Genomic DNA, 18,626 nt, shown 5'->3' with positions numbered 1-18,626 from the left:
TTCCTTTGGAAGAGAGTGGATTCCCAAGACTGAGCTGAAGGCAAGGTGAGGACCTGAATGTGGAGTCAAGGGACCATTGCCCCTCCTGTAACAAAGCGAAATCCACAGCATCTCGCCTCTGTGGGTGGCAGGGGACAGTTCCTACAATGCTGTTAGGTTTACTTCTTTGGTAAATCTTGATCTAAGAGATTCTTTAAGACCCTGAAAGAGGATGGAAAACCCCAGTGAGCCCAGGACAGAGTTCCCTAGAGCTGACTGCTGTGGGTGCCCCCTGCCAGGGACACTAGGCTGAGGTACCTCTTCACTTCTTCAGGTATCACAGGAAGATGAGGACCAGGCTCTGGGGTATAAGCTTAGAGCCGCACAGAGGAGGGGGCCCTGTGCCTGCCAAAAGTTGATGCGATCGTCCTGAATATGAACTGAGAGGACCCCCCACCCTCCAGAATGGAGGGTGATGTCCAGAAGGACTAGACTGGCCCACTGCTCCTCAGCCTCAGGAGGCAGCAGGCAGGGCTGGCAGGCTGAAGCCTGAGTCTCACCTTAATTATTTTGACAGAGTTTTCATAAGACAGAGCGATCAGAACGGGAGTCCTTTGCGTTCACAGAGCAGTGCCCATGTGGAAACCTGCAGAGTGGGCCTTCTTAAAAGTAAATTGGTGCCTCCCTGCCACAGGCGCTCACACCCTTTCACCCTCTCTCCTCTCTGCCCAGATCACGTGCTGTTCTACCTGCACTCCTGCCTGTTGTCCCTGACGACAGCCACCATGCCTCGGGGTAAGAAGGGTAAGCTCCACACCTGTGACAAACGCCGCCAGGCTCAGCATGGCACCCAGGATCTGAGGGGCGCTCAGGTCACTGCCACCACGATGGAAGCACTCTCCTCTTCCTCCAATCCTGGTCCCGGGGTTGATGCTAAGGGAAAGTCCGGTGCTAGGTCTGGTAACCATCTCAAGCGTCCTCGGGGGGCCCTGACCACCACCCCTGTGCCTGCAAGTGTTTCTCCCACAAGATCATCCAAAAGACCCCTTGGGGAAGTTGGGAAAACACACAATTCCTCTCAAGCCCCTGTCTCCAATGTGCGGTCTGGAAAACACTCACTAACCAGGCCGACAAATCTGTTGGTGCAGTTCCTGTTACGCATGTATAAGACGAGAAAGCCCATTAGGAAAGTGAATATGCTGAAGATTATCGATAAAAAGTACCACAATCGATTCCTCAGGATCCTCAAAAGAGCTTCTGACAGCATGGAGGTGGTATTTGGTATTGATGTGAAGAAAGACAACACTGCCAAGCATTCTTATGTCCTTGTCAGCAAGATGAGTCTCCCCCGCAATGGGATCGTGCACCGTGGCAGGGGTTTTCCCAAGACCGGTCTCCTGATGAATCTCCTCGGTGTGATCTTCATGAAGGGCAACTGCGCCACAGAGGAATGCATCTGGGATTTCCTGAGTAAGATGAATATCCATGCTGGGAAGAGGCACTTCATATTTGGGGAGCCCAAGAAGCTCATCACCCAAGATTTGGTGCAGCTGAAGTATTTGGAATATCGGCAAGTGCCGGGCAGCGACCCAGCATGCTATGAGTTCCTGTGGGGTCCGAGAGCACACGCTGAAACAAGCAAGATGAGAGTCCTGGAGTTCCTGGCCAGGATTAACCGTTTGGATCCCAGTGCCTTCCACTTTTGGTATGAAGAGGCTTTGAAAGATGAGGAAGAGAGGGCCCAAGCCAACAGATGTCCCAGTGTTCCTCCAGCAGTTCCTTCCACACCTAGTGAAGCTGAGGCAAATTCTGCACTTTGTGGCTCAAGAGAGTAGTCAGTGTTCCAAGTTGTATAGGACTGGACCTCACCGAGGGTTCACAGTGTAAAATACCTTGGTGTTCCTGTTCTGTATGGGGAATTGAGAGATAAACCTGTGTTTCTATGTTCTTGCTACTTTTCAAATGTTGCTCCTAAATGAAAGCTTATCTAGCATATATGTGTACAAATTCATCAGTCACACTTAACCATTTTTTGTTGGTCTTAAGGATAAATAAGAGTTTTTCTGTTGTGTAAAGCAAATGGGGAAGCTTCCATCTTATTTAGTAAGCCAGTGAAAGATAACATGGCATTGCAATGTGTTGTTTCCTTGAAAATACAAAAAAGTAGTAAAATATGTGGGATCAAGAACTAGAGGAAAAGGAAGATGGTCAGTATTTGGTTCCCTCATCCCTTGTTCTCTGTGTTTTAGAAAATTATAAGCAATGGTGTATGCCTGGTTAATTCAAAATGTTGAAATAAATTCTAATAATTTCAACCTCATGCTCATTGGCTCATTTATTCCCCAAACATGAACTGAGCCTCTGCTCATAGAAAACTCTATGCTAGTACTTGGAGAGCTGAGAAAAAGATCTAGCCACTGGCCATAAAGTTACAGAGTCGGGAGGCAGCTGTCATGTAGAGGAAATGGTGACATGACAGCAGTCAAATGTGAATTCCCTGATGCAAGGTAGTGGTGGGCCTTTGGAAAATGTAAGTCCTTCAGTGGGAAGGAATTATAAGTTGCGTGCATGGCAGGCTGGATGAGGCTGCGGTAATCGTGACCAGGGACCAGGTTCTCACGTGGTGGGCCGCATAGTTTAAAGACGAAGCCTGGGATGGGAAACTGCCCTTAACAGTTACAGGCACACTTCACTGTCACACTTTGCTTTATTGTATTTCACAGATGCTGTTTTCTTTTTCTTTAATAAATTTAAAGTTTGTGTTAGTCAACCTTGCTTCCAGCAAGTGTTTCGGCTCCATCTTTCCAATACCGTTTGCTCACTTCATGTCTGTGTGTCACATTTTGATACCTCTTGCAGTGTTCACACCCTCAGCAGCAAAAAAGATGGACTCACTGAAGGCTCAGATAATGATTAGCTTTTTTTTTAAGCAAAGATATGTTTTTATTTAAGATATCTATATAGTTCTGAGGCATAATGCTATGCCCACTTAATAGCCTACGGTATAGTGTAAAAATAAATTTTATGAAAACACTGGGAAACCAAAAATTACTTGTGACACAATTGTGATATTGGCTTTCCTTTGGTGTTGGAAACCTAAGTTGCAGTATTTTCTGAGTCTGCCCGTGCTTCGGGATTGTGAGTAAATCAGAGAGAAATCATGTGAAGCTGGCATGGAATGTGTCCTGTGCCCATGTTCCAGTACAGGTAAACACTGTGCAGATTAGATGTTTTTTCATGTTGTCTTCTGTCTATGGAGTTTCCCAGAAATCAGGGTGGCACTCCCCTGCGGTGGGATGATGCCTTGAAGCCACTGGACTGGTGCACTCTGCCCTCGGTGGGGAAACCAGAGCCCATGCCACTAAAAAACAATAATAATAATTCAAATCAAGTTATATTGACTGTATTTTAGCAAACAATAGGGAAGGAATAGACACTTGTGGGTGGTTAAATGAATGAACGTGGGAGTGGTTTATAAAAAAAGGGCAAGTGAGAGATAGGTAAGTTAGGGGCCTTGAAACATTTTGGAGCTTTGTGTTACATCCACTGAGGATGTCTACCTCATGGTGACTTTCAGTGGCATACTCTTAACTGGGATATGCTAGTTTTCCTTGCTAACCAGGATTTTTCTGATAGAGGGTTCTTTGCCCTAGACCCCTGCTTATTCTTTGACATCTCCTGGGTTGAAAATTGAATCACAGTGTAGTGGTTTGAATACCTGGGGACAGATTGATCACAGTAAGGACTGGCATCCTTGACAATCTCAGGACAGGCCAGGCAATGGGCCAGGCATTTTACAGGCATTATTGTCAGTCCCCAAGACAGACCTTCTGAACCCCATTTCATAGATGAAGAAATTGAGACTTGCAGAGTTTGGTAAGGTATTCAGTTTGACACAGATCTTAAATGACAGGGTTGGAAGTAGACTCCTGGCCTAAATAACTCTGATGCCCACACTTTGCCATTCCTCCTAGCCTGAGGCCAACTTTGTGTTCCTTCATTTGCCATACTTCTTATCGACTGGTCCAATATGGATGTCAGGTGATAAAAAGAAGATCTCTGTGCCCAAAACACTGGATGGAAATATGTAACCACAGCAATAAGCATATCAAAATAATTGAGAAGTCTGAATAAAGCAGAGAAAGGTAATATTTAGTGACAATATAGTCATCTACAAATCCGAAGTCAGAGAACCCAAACGATCAGGGGCCCAGGAAATCATGCTGCATAGCCCCTTGCATTTGGAAGTTAAAACTTTTCAAAGAGAAGTCACATGAAATTTGAAGTGTGGCTAGTAAAGAGAAGGGGTAGATGAAGGTGTTTTATCCTTTGTCAAGACATCCATCCTGCCTTGCCTTACAACTTCCCTGTTTCACATCACTCCTGGGACCCAGTCTCTGAAAGACTTTCAATAGGCTAATGGGTCAAGAGGTTGCCAGGATGTGGCCTTGCCCAGGAAGACTTTTAATAAAGAAACAGGAGCCAGGAGGAAGAGGCCCTTATAGGAGGGCTGAGGGAGGGCAACATGCCCCAGGCGAAGTCCTCAGCCTGAGCAATCGCTCACTTAATGTTCAAAGTTCTCGGGGACTTGTGACTCCCGCCTTGGAGGGTGCCCAGGTCAGCAGACCTTTATGCGAGTTTGGCCGGCTCAGGTCAGTAGAGAGAAATATTTCTAAGGTGTGCCCAGAGGAAGGAGAGCAGCCCTGCCAAGGCCATATCAGCAGAGACCTCATGGAATCCTCCCTGTTGCCATGGAAGATCCTTGTAAATGTCAGAAAGAGATGGCCTCATGTCCTTCTCAGGGGTAACAGAAAAGTGATGAGCTTGATTTGAGGCGGAGGTCTCAGGTCAGCAGAGGGGAAACTCTTAGGCCTTCACCCGAGTCAGATTTAGGGTATGGAGTCAGCACCCCCAGTGGGATCACCATCATATGCGTTCTCAACCTGCCTGATGCAGTTGTCACTCATGGCATGGCAGGTGTGGTCAAGCGATGCCACCCTCACATCCTTTTGGATCTCAGGAAATGTTCTCAGACCCTAAATGAGTGGAGCCCTCAGGCCCTGCCAGCATCCAGATCAAGCAAACTGAATGAGGGTTGAGGGGCCCACCCCCTTTTGGATAGAGGGGTAAGAGGGCCTGGCCCTGCACTCAAGACTGCAATCCCCAGGGAAGGGTATGGGGCTGAGCCACCACCCCAGCCCCATTAGTTTTTTAAGCTTACTTTTTTAAGCAGTCTTAGAGTGACAGCAAAATGGAGCAGAAAGTACGGAGAGTTCCCATCTATCTTCCTCCTGGACACATGCACAGCCTCCCCTACTGTCAATGTCCCCAGCAGAGCAGGCCGTTTGCTACAATCTAGGAAGCTACATTGATATATCATTAGCACACTTACTTACATTAGCTTCTTTATTTGGTATTGTACCCTCTGTGAGTATAGACAAATGGATGATGACTTGTATCCAGCCTTATGGGCTTCTCTGGTGAGTCAGTGGTAGAAAATCCATCTGCCCATGCAGGAGACACGGGTTCAATCCCTGGATGGGAAGATCCCCTGGAGAAGACAGAGAGAACTCACCCAAGTGTTCTTGCCTGAGAAATCCCATAAACAGAGGAGTCTGTCAGGCTACAATCTGTGAGGTCAGAAAGTATCAGACATGACTGAGCAACTAAACAACAGCATCCACCCCTATAGGGTCAGTTTCACAACAGCAAAACCTCTCTGTGCTCTGTGCATCCCTCCCTCTGCCCATCCCCACCCAGTCCCAGGCAACCATTGGTCTTTTTACTGTTTCAATAGTTTTGCTTTTTTCCAGGAGTCATGTAGTTGGAATCATGCAGTGTGTAGCCTTTGCACATTAGTTCCTATCACTTAGTAATACACATCAAACGTTCCTCCATGTCTCTTCAGGGTTTGGAAACTTATTCATTTTTAGCACTGAACAGTATTCCATTACTTATCCTGTTACCTGCTAAAGGACAGCATTGTTGCTTTTTTTAAGTTTTGGAAAATATGAGTTAAGCTGCTGTAAAGAACTGCATGCAGGTTTTGTGTGGATGTAAGTTTCCAGCTCGTCTGGCTAAACACCAAGGAGCATGACCACTAAATCGTAGGTAAGAGTAAGTTTGTTGTTTAGTTGCTCAGTCATGTCCGACTCTTTGCAACCTCATGGACTATAGCCCACCAGGCTCCTCTACCCATGGGATTTCCTCTCAGGGTTACTTGAGATGCTGCCTCCTGGGTAGAAGTCCTAAACGTTTCTACCAAATAGAACAAAACTGTTAACTTTTAGGTTGTGAATGTTTTCTAAGTCTACAGTTCCTTCCCATCCACCCTCCCATAGCCTCCGGCAACCACCACTCTATTCTCCGCTTCTTTGACTTTGACCATTATAGATTGCTCATATAAATGACATGTAGTATTTGTCCTTCTGTGTCTGGCTTATTTCACTGTAGCATAAAGTCCTCTAGTTATATCCATGCTGTCATAACTGGAGAGGTTAGCTTCTTTTTAAGGCTGAATGATATTCCATTGTATGTATATTTACATCTTCTTTATCCATTCATCTGTCCCTGGACACTTAGGCTACTTTCCTCTCTTGGCTATTGTGAGTAGTGCTGCAGTGAACATGGGAGTGCAGAGTTCTCTTCAAGGTCCTGATTTCAACTCCTTTGGATAGTAGTGGAATTGCAGAGAATATCATGTGTTATTTTTTTATTTTCTGAGGAACCTCAATACTGTTTTCCATAGTGGGTGTACCACTTTGCATTCCTACCAGCAGTGTTGAATATGTATACTTTACTAAGAAACTTGCAGACTGTCTTCCAAAGTGGTTCTCCCGTTTTGCATCACCACCACCAAGGAATGAGAATTCTTGTTGATTCACATCCTTACCACCATTTGGTGTTGTCAGTCCTTTGGATGATGGCCATTCTAAAAGGCATATTGTGATATCTGCTTGTTTTTTTTTTTTCTTTTTAATTTGCAGTTCCCTAATGTACTCTGCATATAAGTTAAATAAGCAGGGTGACAATATACAGCCTTGACGTACTCCTTTTCCTATTTGGAACCAGTCTGTTGTTCCATGTCCAGTTCTAACTGTTGCTTACTGGCCTGCATACAGATTTCTCAAGAGGCAGGTCAGGTGGTCTGCTATTCCCATCTCTTTCAGAATTTTCCACAGTTTATTGTGATCCACACAGTCAAAGGCTTTGGCATAGTCAATAAAGCAGAAATAGATGTTTTTCTGGAACTCTCTTGCTTTTTCCATGATCCAGCGGATGTTGGCAATTTGATCTCTGATTCCTCTGCCTTTTCTAAAACCAGCTTGAACATCTGGAAGGTCACGGTTCACGTATTGCTGAAGCCTGGCTTGGAGAATTTTGAGCATTACTTTACTAGCATGTGAGATGAGTGCAATTGTGCGGTAGTTTGAGTATTCTTTGGCATTGCCTTTCTTTGGGATTGGAATGAAAACTGACCTTTTCCAGTCCTGTGGCCACTGCTGAGTTTTCCAGATGTGCTGGCATATTGAGTGCAGCACTTTCACAGCATCATCTTTCAGGATTTGAAGTAGCTCTACTGGAATTCCATCACCTCCACTAGCTTTGTTCATAGTGATGCTTTCTAAGGCCCACTAGACTTCACATTCCAGGCTGTCTGGCTCTAGATGAATGGTCACACCATCGTGATTATCTGGGTTGTGACGATCTTTTTTGTACAGTTCTTCTGTGTATTCTTGCCATCTCTTTTTTAACTTCCATGCAGAGTACATCATGAGAAACGCTGGACTGGAAGAAACACAAGCTGGAATCAAGATTGCAGGGAGAAATATCAATAACCTCAGATATGCAGATGACACCACCCTTATGGCAGAAAGTGAAGAGGAACTAAAAAGCCTCTTGATGAAAGAGGAGAGTGAAAAAGTTGGCTTAAAGCTCAGCATTCAGAAAATGAAGATCATGGCATCCAGTCCCATCACTTCATGGGAAATAGATGGGGAAACAGTGGAAACAGTGGCAGACTTTATTTTTGGGGGCTCTGAAATCACTGCAGATGGTGATTGCAGCCATGAAATTAAAAGACACTTACTCCTTGGAAGAAAAGTTATGACCAACCTAGATAGTATATTCAAAAGCAGAGACATTACCTTGCCGATTAAGGTCCGTCTAGTCAAGGCTATGGTTTTTCCTGTGGTTATGTATGGATGTGAGAGTTGGACTGTGAAGAAGGCTGAGCACCAAAGAACTGATGCTTTTGAACTGTGGTGTTGGAGAAGACTCTTGAGAGTCCCTTGGACTGCAAGGAGATCCAACCAGTCCATTCTGAAGGAGATGAGCCCTGGGATTTCTTTGGAAGGAATGATGCTAAAGCTGAAACTCCAGTACTTTGGCCACCTCATGCAAAGAGCTGACTCATTGGAAAAGACTCTGATGCTGGGAGGGACTGGGGGCAAGAGGAGAAGGGGACGACAGAGGATGAGATGGCTGGATGGCATCACTGACTTGATGGACGTGAGTCTGAGTGAACTCCAGGAGATGGTGATGGACAGGGAGGCCTGGAGTGCTGCAATTCATGGGTCGCAAAGAGCCATACACGACTGAGTGACTGAACTGACCTGAACTGAATGGTATATGATGTGGAGCATCTTTTCATATGCTTGTTGCCATCTGTGTATCTTCCTTGTGGAGGTATCTATTCATATCTTTTGTCCATATTTTATTAGATGTTTTCTTCTTATTAATTTTAAGAGTTCTTTGTATATTTTAGGTTAGAATCTTCATCTGATACGTCTTTTGCTAATATTTTCTCCCAGACTATGGCTCATCTTTTTGTTCTCTTGATGGTATATTTTTACAGAGCAGATGTTTAAAAGGAATGAAATCTAAGTCATCAATTATTTCTTTCATGGATCCCCATCACTTTTTCCTATGATGGTATTTTGTTGATTGATTGATCGCTATGTGAAACATGGGATGTTTTTTTAATATAAATTTATTTATTTGGCGGCTAGTTACTTTACAATATTGTAGTGGTTTTGCCACACGTTGACATGAATCAGCCATGGGTGTACATGAGTTCCCCATCCTGAACCCCCCTCCCACCTCCCTCCCCATCCCATCCCTCTGGGTCATCCCAGTGCACCAGTCCTGAGCACCCTGTCTCATGCATCGAACCTGGACTGGTGATCTGTTTCACATATGATAATATATAGGTTTCAATGCCATTCTCCCAATTCATCCCACCCTCGCCTCTCCCACAGAGTCCAAAAGACTGTTCTGTACATCTGTGTCTCTTTTGCTATCTCACATATAGGGTTACTGTTACCATCTTTCTCAATTCCATATATATGCGTTAGTATACTGTATTGGTGAAGGCAATGGCAACCCACTCCAGTACTCTTGCCTGGAAAATCCCATGGACGGATAAGCCTGTTAGGCTGCAGTCCATGGGGTCACTAAGAGATGGAAACGACTTCACTTTCACTTTTCACTTTCATGCATTGGAGAAGGAAATGGCAACCCACTCCAGTGTTCTTGCCTGGAGAATCCCAGGGGGAGCCTGGTGGGCTGCTATCTCTGGGATCGCAGATGAGAGTCCAAAGTGGGAGAGAGCAGTCAAGCCTGTATTCTCGCTCCCAAGTAAAAATGGGTACTGAAGATTGGGTTCTTAAAGGTACAAAATTGATAACAAATACGAAAAAGCAAAGATTAAAAATCTAGAGTAGAAGTTAGAGTCTCAAAAATACAATATTAAAAAAGCAAAACAAAGTTACAAAATTTATAATATATATATATGAAGTTTGCTTTAAAAAGAGGATCTTTTTTTGCAAGGTAATAGTAGGTTATAAAAATGAAAATTAAAGGAGTAATAGAGGATTAAAATTTTTAACAAATTAATTGAAAAATTATAATAGTAAAAATATATCTAGGACTTTCTGTGGCGCTGTTGTGGACAGTGTGGGGTCAGTTCATTTTCAGATAGTTCCTTGATCCAGCTTATACTTCTCAAGACCTAAAGGCCCCTTCCTATGTAGTCAGTGCTAACTACAGGGTTTTCATCTGTTGCACCTGTCACTTCCAAGGCGGTTTCCTCTGTTTACTTTAGCTTCTTCTGTTTGCAGGTCTCTTCAGTGTCTAATTTCCACAAGACACAAGGGGGCGGTGGTGGTCACTTATTTTAGGCTCACTTGTTCAGTCGTGCTGTGGGGAGGGAGGAACACTGCAAGCAAATGTTTGCAGGGAGTGCTCGCAGTGTCTCGGCCACACTGGGTTTGCCCCCCGCTCACAGCGTGTGTCTCAGGCTCTAGGTTGCTCTGCCAGAAACTATCTGAGGCGGGGCCTGGGTTGCGTGCACTTCCCAGGTCTAAGCCTCTCAGGTTCAGGTTCTTAGGTACTCCACAAAGGCACAGACTTGGTTGGGCCTGCGTTTTGTGCCCGTCCCAGGTCTGAGCAGCTCAGGTGACCAGGAGCTTGTCGAGCACAGTCGTCTTGAGTTGGAGGCTGAATCTTACCGCCTCCCCAGTCCCAGCCGCTCGGTTTTCTGGGTGTACAATGGGCACGTATTCTCAGGTGTGCCATGTGTCTCTTCTGGGAAGCTGATCTCTGGCTGTGACCCTCCTGGCGGATGTCAACCATCCAGAATCCCAAGAAGTCTTGGTTAACAATGAAGCCTGCTTGCAGTTTGGTAGAGGATGCCTCTCTGGAGCTGCCTTCTGGGCAAGCCAGAAGGATTGCCCCCTTCTGGCTGTGGCTGTCCTCGCCTGTCTGTCTGCAGTGGGGAATGGGCCAGTCCACCGCCGGCTAGCTCTGCTCAGTCTTTTGCTCTGTGAGTGGGCCTGGCAGTGTCTTAGGTTAGGGCTTTTCCCAGGATAGCTATCCCAGAGTCTGGGTTGCTATCTCAAGTTAGTTCCTTCAGGGCATTCAGGCCCAGGGTCCTTATCCTAAGCAATGCAGCCCACGCCTCCCAGCCTCTGCTTTCTAGTGGCAGATGCAAGTGTCTGGGCTGTTGCTCTGCTGGGAGTTGCCGTTAGGCACGTAATCTGTGGGTTTTCATTATTTATGTATTTATTTATTGTTCCTCCCAGTTATGTTGCCCTGTGAGATTCCTAGGCTCGCCACAGACCCGCCAGTGAGAGTGTTTCCTGGTGTTCAGAAACTTCTCTCTTTTTTAAGACTCCCTTCCTGGGACGGATCTCCGTCCCTACCTCTTTTGTCTCTCTTTTTATCTTTTATATTCTGTCCTTCCTCCTTTTGCTCAGCATTCAAATGCTCTGTCAATGAATTTGTGGGGGAGAAAGTGGTCTCCTCGTCCTATTCCTCCGCCGTCTTAGGAACGGCCCTTGAAACATGGGATCTTAATTCCACAACCAGGGATTGAACTCATACCCCTTGCACTGGAAGCACAGTTTCGTCTTTTATAATTTGAACTTTTATTTTTTGCTTGGGGGTAACCGATTAACAGTATTGTGACAGTTTCAGATGAACAGGGAAGGGATTCACCCTTACATATACATGTATCCACTCCCCCCCAAAACTCTCTTACCATCAATATTGCCACATAGCACATAACCAAAATAATTATAGAGAAAAAGGAGAGAAATAGATAATGCTCTGTAACCATATGGTCATCTGTAGGTGCAAATTCAAACACCCTCAAGTCATCAAGGGCTTACAAGATTATCAGGTGCTATCCTTCTATGTAGAAAGTAAATACTTAATTTTTTAATTAAGAGTATTTATTTTTGGCTGCTCTGAGTCTTAGCTGTGCCACTCAGGATCTTTGTTGCCACATGCAGGCTCTTCAGTTGTGGCACGTGAAAGTGTTAGTTGTGGCACATGAGCTCTTAGTTCTGGTATGTGGGATCCAGTTACCTGACCAGGGATCGAACCTGTGCCCCCTGCATTGCGAGTACACAGGCTTAACCAGTGGACCGACAGGAGGGTCCTGAAAGTAAAGATTTTAGAACTACCCTAAATCTGGTGGCTCAGAAAGTAAAGAATCCACCTGCAATGTGGGAGTCCTGGGTTTGATTCCTGGGTTTGGTACATCCCCTGGAGGGGAGCAAATCACTCCAGGATTCTTGCCTGGAGAATTCCCATGGAGAGAGGAGCCTGTCAGGCTACAGTCCATGGGGTTGCAGAGAGTAGGACATGACTAAGCAACTAAGCACACACCCAAAATCTAGCTGAAGAGACGGAATATATGAGCTCTTTTTCTCTGACAGCAGAACACCTGTCCTGAGTTCCTTGATTTCTGCTGCGTTTTCCTAATCTTAGATCACTTTAGGGACTGAGAGCCATTTTCTCCAAGATTTGCTAGAGGGTAACTGCTCAAGTGTTTGTAGGAATATGCATTTCCCAAGAAGCCTTTAATCAAGTGACAGAAGCTGATATCGGAACTCCACGAAAGAGGACTGCAGAGACAGGGACTCCTGATTATAGTGGTCACCCAAAGAGGTATCTTACATCAGTAGAAGGAGCAGTCCCAGGCTGTGGTAGATGTAGTGAGGATGCTGAGCAAGAGGAATCCAGAAGGACTCGAGTTGCATCCCCACTGCCTGTTTTCAGAGGCCCTTATGGATTACGATCACATGAGGGTCACCCTGACTTCCAACTTGGAATTCTCAAGGAGACTAGGACCTTGATGTAAGACAAGCTGCTCCATAAAGCAGAGAGTGGAGTTACAGGGTTCGTCACATGTCAATGTGAGGACGTGAAAGTGGACTCACAGTAGCACACACTGCATCAAAGGAGGCCCTGGAAAATCTGTCGCTGTGGTCCCCAGGAAGCTCAGGGCACAGATGTCAGGTTGAGTTCAGTCTGGAAATTCTCACTGAGGTGAGGCCTCTGTCTAATAGGATCAGCCTAGTTTTGTGGGTGGATGAACCTGAGCGCAAGCAGGACCTCAGATGACAATGCTGAGTGTTAGAGGGGACCCCTGGAGAGGGAGCCAAACAGCGTTCTGTAAATTCTTAGCTCTGAGAGACCCAGAGGACCTACTTCTGAGTGGTCCCCTCATTCCACCTGTGTGATCTCAGGGAGGGCATGGCCTTCTCTAGCGGGATAGGGCCCCAGATCTGCAGAGGGGTGTCATCTTGACCATAACCGGACTTAAGGTGAGGAGGATCAGTGCTAATGAGAGGATCTCTCCCCAAAGAGGGAGGCTTAGAGAGTGGCTCCCCTCCTGACAAGCAGAGATTCTCAGAGCAGTGCCCTGATTCCCTCCACTAGGGACTTGGGAAGGTGAGGGCTTTGTTTTGGGGTGTAGGACTTGGGTTCTTAGATGGAGGCGTTCAGGGCTCTGATAAACTGCACCCGGAGGACCCTGAGAGAGAATCCAGGGACGGATGAATATTGAGCTACCGGGGTTCCCGTAGCACGCTGCCCCTGCCGACGTCCCTGGGCGACCTCACGTAGGACCTTACGCAGCTCCCCTCCACTTCCGCTTCGAAGGCGAGAAGCTCGACGGGTAGCCGCAGCGACTGTTTGGCGGAAACTTAGTGTCCAGGACTCGTCCGGAACCAAGGTGAGGACCTGAATGGAGCTGAAGGGACTTCCCAACCCTCCCAGTAATAAAAGTGACCCATGCACATCCCACCCCTGTGATATGGCTCTTGTGGGCCCCTCAGTGCTATCGGCTGAATGTGGTCTAGAGTGTCTCAGGCTAAGGCGTTGGTCTGTGGGGGTAGGCCCGGATTCTACCCCGGAGGAGGTCTAGGACCTAGATAACGGCCCTGAGGGCTGATGAGCAGACTTCGACACCGCAAGGGGGCCACACAGTGACTCCCCTATACTGGGCGCTAGGAGGCCCGGGGTAGAGCTGGCCAACTGTGGTGCCCCCTGGTGTCCACTGGAGCTGGTTTGGGGGAGTGAGAGCCTTGCTCTAACAGAATAAAACCAGTTCAACAAAGGGAGCTAGTCCCCAACATGATTCATGGTTGTGACGCTGAGTGAGGATGGGGGCCAGTTCCTTAAGAAACGGGGCCGCATAAAGCGCCAGCCCTGTTTTCAGGCCTGGGAGAATCGAGCGTTTGACATGACACTTCCCAGGACATCTAAGGGAAGTGAGTGACCAGGTCAAAGGGGGCAGCCTCAGGTTGGCAATTCAGATTTGCAAGGAGTCATGGTGAGAACCTCGGGGGCTGTGGGGATGTTCCACACCACATCATTCAGACCAAATCCTCCCTGTCGTCATCTGTGGCAGGCCTCAAGAATACATGTCGGTCCCCACTGTGGACTAAGGAGTTGTCAGCAGAGGGAGAACTCTTAGACCCTGTCATCAATCAAATGTAGACCTTGGTTACTTCCATGTCCTGGGTATTGTAAATTGTGCTGCAGTGAACATTTGAGTCCAAGTGTTTTTTTCAGTTAGTTTCCTCAGGATATATGCCCTGTATTTGTACTGTTGGTCATGTGGTAATTTTATTCCTAGTTTTTTTATGCACAGTGAATTAAGTCAGAAAGAGGAAAGCCAATATCATATATTAATGCATTTATATGGAATCCAGAAAGATGGTACTGATGAACCTATTTGCAGGGCAGCCTGGAGATGCAGACCTAGAGAACACACTCGTGGACACAGTGGGGGAAGGAGAGGGAGGGGCAGATTGAGAGAGTAACATTGAGAACGTACATATTACCATACGGAAAACAGATAACCAGGGGGAATTAGTTTTATGACTCAGGGAGCTCTAAGCCAGTGCTCTGACAGCTTAAGAAGGGTGGAATGGGGTGGGAGGTGGGAGAGAGTTTCAAGAGGGAGGGGACATATAGCATACCTATGGCTGATTCATATTAATGTGGGGCATAAGACAACACAATATTGTAAAGATATTATACTTCCATGAAAAATAAATGTATTTTAAAAAAAGACATAGAGAAGAAGAGAAGCTAAAAAAATTTTAACTTTGAATTGGGATCTTGGATGGGACCACAGGGACATTAACCTGACTGCAACAGCTTCCATTCTTAGGAGACCATGTTTGGTAAGATGAGGTCATCTTCACTTCCTCCTGTTGGGACACAGGGTGATTGGCTTTTACTATCAGACAGGTATCAGTTCAGGAGAAAGAGGAGGTTCTCTACCAGGAGCTCAGTTGAGGAACCTGAGTGAGGACTCAGAGCATCCATCCCAACCCTTGGATTTCAACCCAGGAAATCTCAGGGATGGGCTGTGAGTTTGAACATCTGCTTTACTGTTTATGCCAAGTCTAGGGGAGGGGAAATGTCTAGTCTGAAGGTGCAGCCACCAGTCAGAAAATGGAGAATAGTGCCCAACGTGTTAAGGAACCAAAGTAAGGACCATGAATGATGATCCCAGTGAACTCAGGATAGAAAAGACCCTACTGAGCTCTCAGCACTGAGTATCCCCTGGGAGAGAGGTGGACTGAGGCAGCCCTTCACGTGCTTCTGAATCATGTGGAGGTCTAAAGTGTCTTCATCAGAGTATCAGAGGGAAGGGTGCCCATCCTCCGCCAGGACTTGATGTGATAATACTGAAGATGAGCTGAGAGGACCCCACTGCCAGCACCTGCTGTCACCTCAGTAAATCCAAAGCAGGGCTGAGAGGACGCAGAGGAAAAGTAAGGCCTCTGTTCTTCCTCTGGGATTCTCAGGGGACAGGCTGACCAGGACACAGGAGCCTTGTGGGTTCCTAGGGCAGTGTCCTCAAGGACACCTGCAGAGGCGGACTTTGATTAAACCAAGGTGGAAACTCCCTGTTTTAAGGTGCTCATATCATCTCATTCTGCATCCTCCAGGTGCCCCAACCTCCTATCTATTGGCCCAGACTCCTGCCTGCGGTCCCTGACCACAGCCATCATGCCCCGTGGGCAGAAGAGTAAGCACCGTGCTCGTGAGAAACGTCGCCAGGCCCGGGCTGAGACCCAGGGTCTTCATGATCAGGCTACCACATCTGGGGGAGAAGAGACCACCTCCTCCTCCCCTCCTGATTCAGAGAGCGGTCCCTCAAGCTCGTCTGCTGCTGGCACCTCCAAGGGGCCTCAGGGAGCCCAAGGCACCACCAGCGCTGCTGCAGGTGCTATACGCAAAAGATCTGGTGTCGGGCGCGCAGCACGCTCAAGATCTGGTATTGGTGCCGCAGCACGCTCAAGATCTGGCGTAGGTGCCGAGGGCCAGGTTCAGGAAGGGGAAAATTCCTCCCAGGCCTCAGCTGCTGCTGAGAGCTCTCACACAGATCTTCTGACCTGGAAGGCAGAGATGTTGGTGCAGTACATGCTATTTAAGTATAATACGAGGGAGCTCATTAAGAGGTCAGAAATGCTGAAAGTTGTCCACAGAAGGTACAGGGAGCAATTCCCTGAGATCCTCAGCAGGGCCTCTGAGCACATGGAGATGGTGTTTGGCATGGTGCTGAAGGAAGTCAGGCCCAACAGTCACTGCTATAACCTGGAGAGCAACCTAGATCTCAGCGACAGTGAGTCTATGAGAGGTGATGAGGGGCTGCCGAAGAATGGTCTTCTGATGCCTCTGCTGGGTGTCATCTACCTGAATGGCCATCGCACCTCTGAGGAGGAGATCTGGAAGTTCCTGAATATGCTGGGCATCTATGATGGAAGAAGTCACACCATCTTTGGAGACACCAGGAAGCTCATCACAGAAGATCTGGTGCGGGAAGAGTATCTGGAGTACCGCCAGGTGCCCAGCAGTGATCCCCCTCGCTATGAGTTCCTCTGGGGTCCTAAAGCTCTCACAGAAACCTGCAAGACGAAAGTCCTGCAGTTTTTGACCAAGGTCAACGATTTGGTCCCTGATGCCTTACTGCCGCATTATTTGGAGCCTTCGAGAGAGGAGGTAGAGAACACCGGAGCTGGAGCTGCAGCCGAGACCGGCCCTTCTGCCTCAGCCAGCGCTGGCCTTTCTGCATCAGCCAGCTCTGGCCCTTCTGCCTCAGCAGGTGCTGGCCCTTCTGCCGTGTCCAGAGTTTGCACTTATGTTGCAGCCAGGGCTGGCACTTCAGCCTCAGCCAGGCCTTATATGTCTGCCTCGGCCAGTGCTGGCCCTTCGGCCTCGGCCAGGGCTGACCCTTCAGCCTCGGCCAGGGCTGACATGTCTGCCTCGGCCAGGGCTGACCCTTCGGCCTCGGCCAGGGCTGGCACCTCGGCTGCAGCCAGGGCTGACATGTCCGCCTCGGCCACGGCTGACCCTTCGGCCTCGGCCAGGGCTGGCACCTCGGCTGCAGCCAGGGCTGACATGTCCGCCTCGGCCACGGCTGACCCTTCGGCCTCGGCCAGGGCTGGCAGCTCGGCTGCAGCCAGGGCTGACATGTCTGCCTCGGCCACGGCTGACCCTTCGCCCTCGGCCAGGGCTGGCACCTCGGCTGCAGCCAGGGCTGACATGTCTGCCTTGGCCAGTGCTGGCCCTTCTCCCTCGGCCAGAGCTGGCCCTTCTGCCTCAGCCAGGGCTGGCACTTCTGCCTCAGCCAGTGCCCGCTCTAGGGCCACATCCAGCCGCTCATCTCGCCCCTAGTGTCATCTGAAGCCCATTCTTCACTTTGTGGTTTGAGAAGCCTGACAACCTATGTTCCTAATATGCATCAATAACTTGTTGACTTTTTATTCCTCAATTTTCAACTGTTACTTTTTTCAACAAAGTTTATTTTAGGTTCATGATAGAAGTATATGAATTATATGGGTCTCATGCAGTTTGCTGTTTGTCAGATTTGGGATTAAGAGTTTTGTTTTTTGAAATACATATTGGAAATCCTCAAATCGCTTTTGTGATCCAGGATGAGAATAACTATACTTTAGGATAAGAATATCCTTAGAAATGTGCAAGACACCACACTAAGAAAGGCTCAGAACATAGATGCATAGAGAGAAAGCTGAAAGTTCGTCAATTTTTGGTTTGTTTTACTCTCTTGTTAGTTTCCCTTTATGTAAATGTAAAAGATACATGCTTTGATCGGATTATATTTTTTAAGAATGTTTGAGAATATAAATTATAGCAAATGATTTATACGTGGTTCTTCTTTCACACAAACATTAATTGAGCATCTGCTGTTAAGAAAACTTCATGCTTGTACTGGCAATATTTAGTCAAAAAAAAAAAAAAAAAAAGCATTGCATGCCTCTGCCCATGCAGTTATAGTTTCTCAGAGAAGCTGTCATTATTTGGAAGAGGCTGAGTTACTCTCTAAATCAGGAAGAACAAGAAAGAAGCAAGGTAAAGAGGGGGTGGCGAGAACATATTTGGTTTCATTGCTAAGCAGAAGTTTGGCTGATTGGGGAGGTAGATCTTTTTTTATTTTTTTTCAGTTAGAACACTGCATAGTCCCTGACATCTCTTAGATGCCAAAAAAAAAAAAAAAAAAAGCCCAGCTGATGTAATATCTGAGGTCAAGATAATCATAGTAATAACTGCCATTGCCCCTAATGTCTCAATAGAGACAAGCGCTGTGCCCAGTGCTTTCCATAAATACATATATTTCAACAGTCCTACCAGACAGAGCTTATCAAACTCACTTCACAGTGGAGAGCCCGAGGTTTAGAGAGTTAGTTTGGTTTTGTGCCGAAATACTTAAAGCTGGTAAATGACAGAGCTGGGGCTAGACTCCTGCCCTAAACTACTTTAGCACTCATACTATTCTTCTCTCCCCACCCTGAGACATACCCTTGTCTTTTTTTCAA

At 47.0% G+C, this 18,626-nt stretch overlaps 2 protein-coding genes across 2 annotated transcripts; both read left to right on the top strand.

Annotated features, from left to right (window-relative positions):
- Positions 1-764: 764 nt before the first annotated feature.
- LOC138071872 (melanoma-associated antigen B3-like) lies at positions 765-1,814 on the top strand. Its single transcript, XM_068963254.1, has one exon. It carries the CDS (start codon positions 765-767, stop codon positions 1,812-1,814), a length of 1,050 nt encoding a protein of 349 aa, XP_068819355.1.
- A 13,984-nt stretch (positions 1,815-15,798) lies between these two features.
- Positions 15,799-17,466, top strand: LOC138070641 (melanoma-associated antigen B2-like). Its single transcript, XM_068961877.1, has 3 exons — positions 15,799-16,072; positions 16,103-16,913; positions 17,256-17,466. The coding sequence occupies exons 1-3, from the start codon at positions 15,799-15,801 to the stop codon at positions 17,464-17,466; spliced, it is 1,296 nt and encodes a 431-aa protein (XP_068817978.1).
- The last annotated feature ends 1,160 nt before the right edge of the window (positions 17,467-18,626 follow it).

This window comes from Capricornis sumatraensis, chromosome X (genome assembly GCF_032405125.1).
Source record: "Capricornis sumatraensis isolate serow.1 chromosome X, serow.2, whole genome shotgun sequence".
Classification (NCBI taxonomy): domain Eukaryota; kingdom Metazoa; phylum Chordata; class Mammalia; order Artiodactyla; family Bovidae; genus Capricornis; species Capricornis sumatraensis.
The sequence above is the reverse complement of the archived record's forward strand: the minus strand, read 5'-3'. Positions and strand labels throughout refer to the sequence as shown.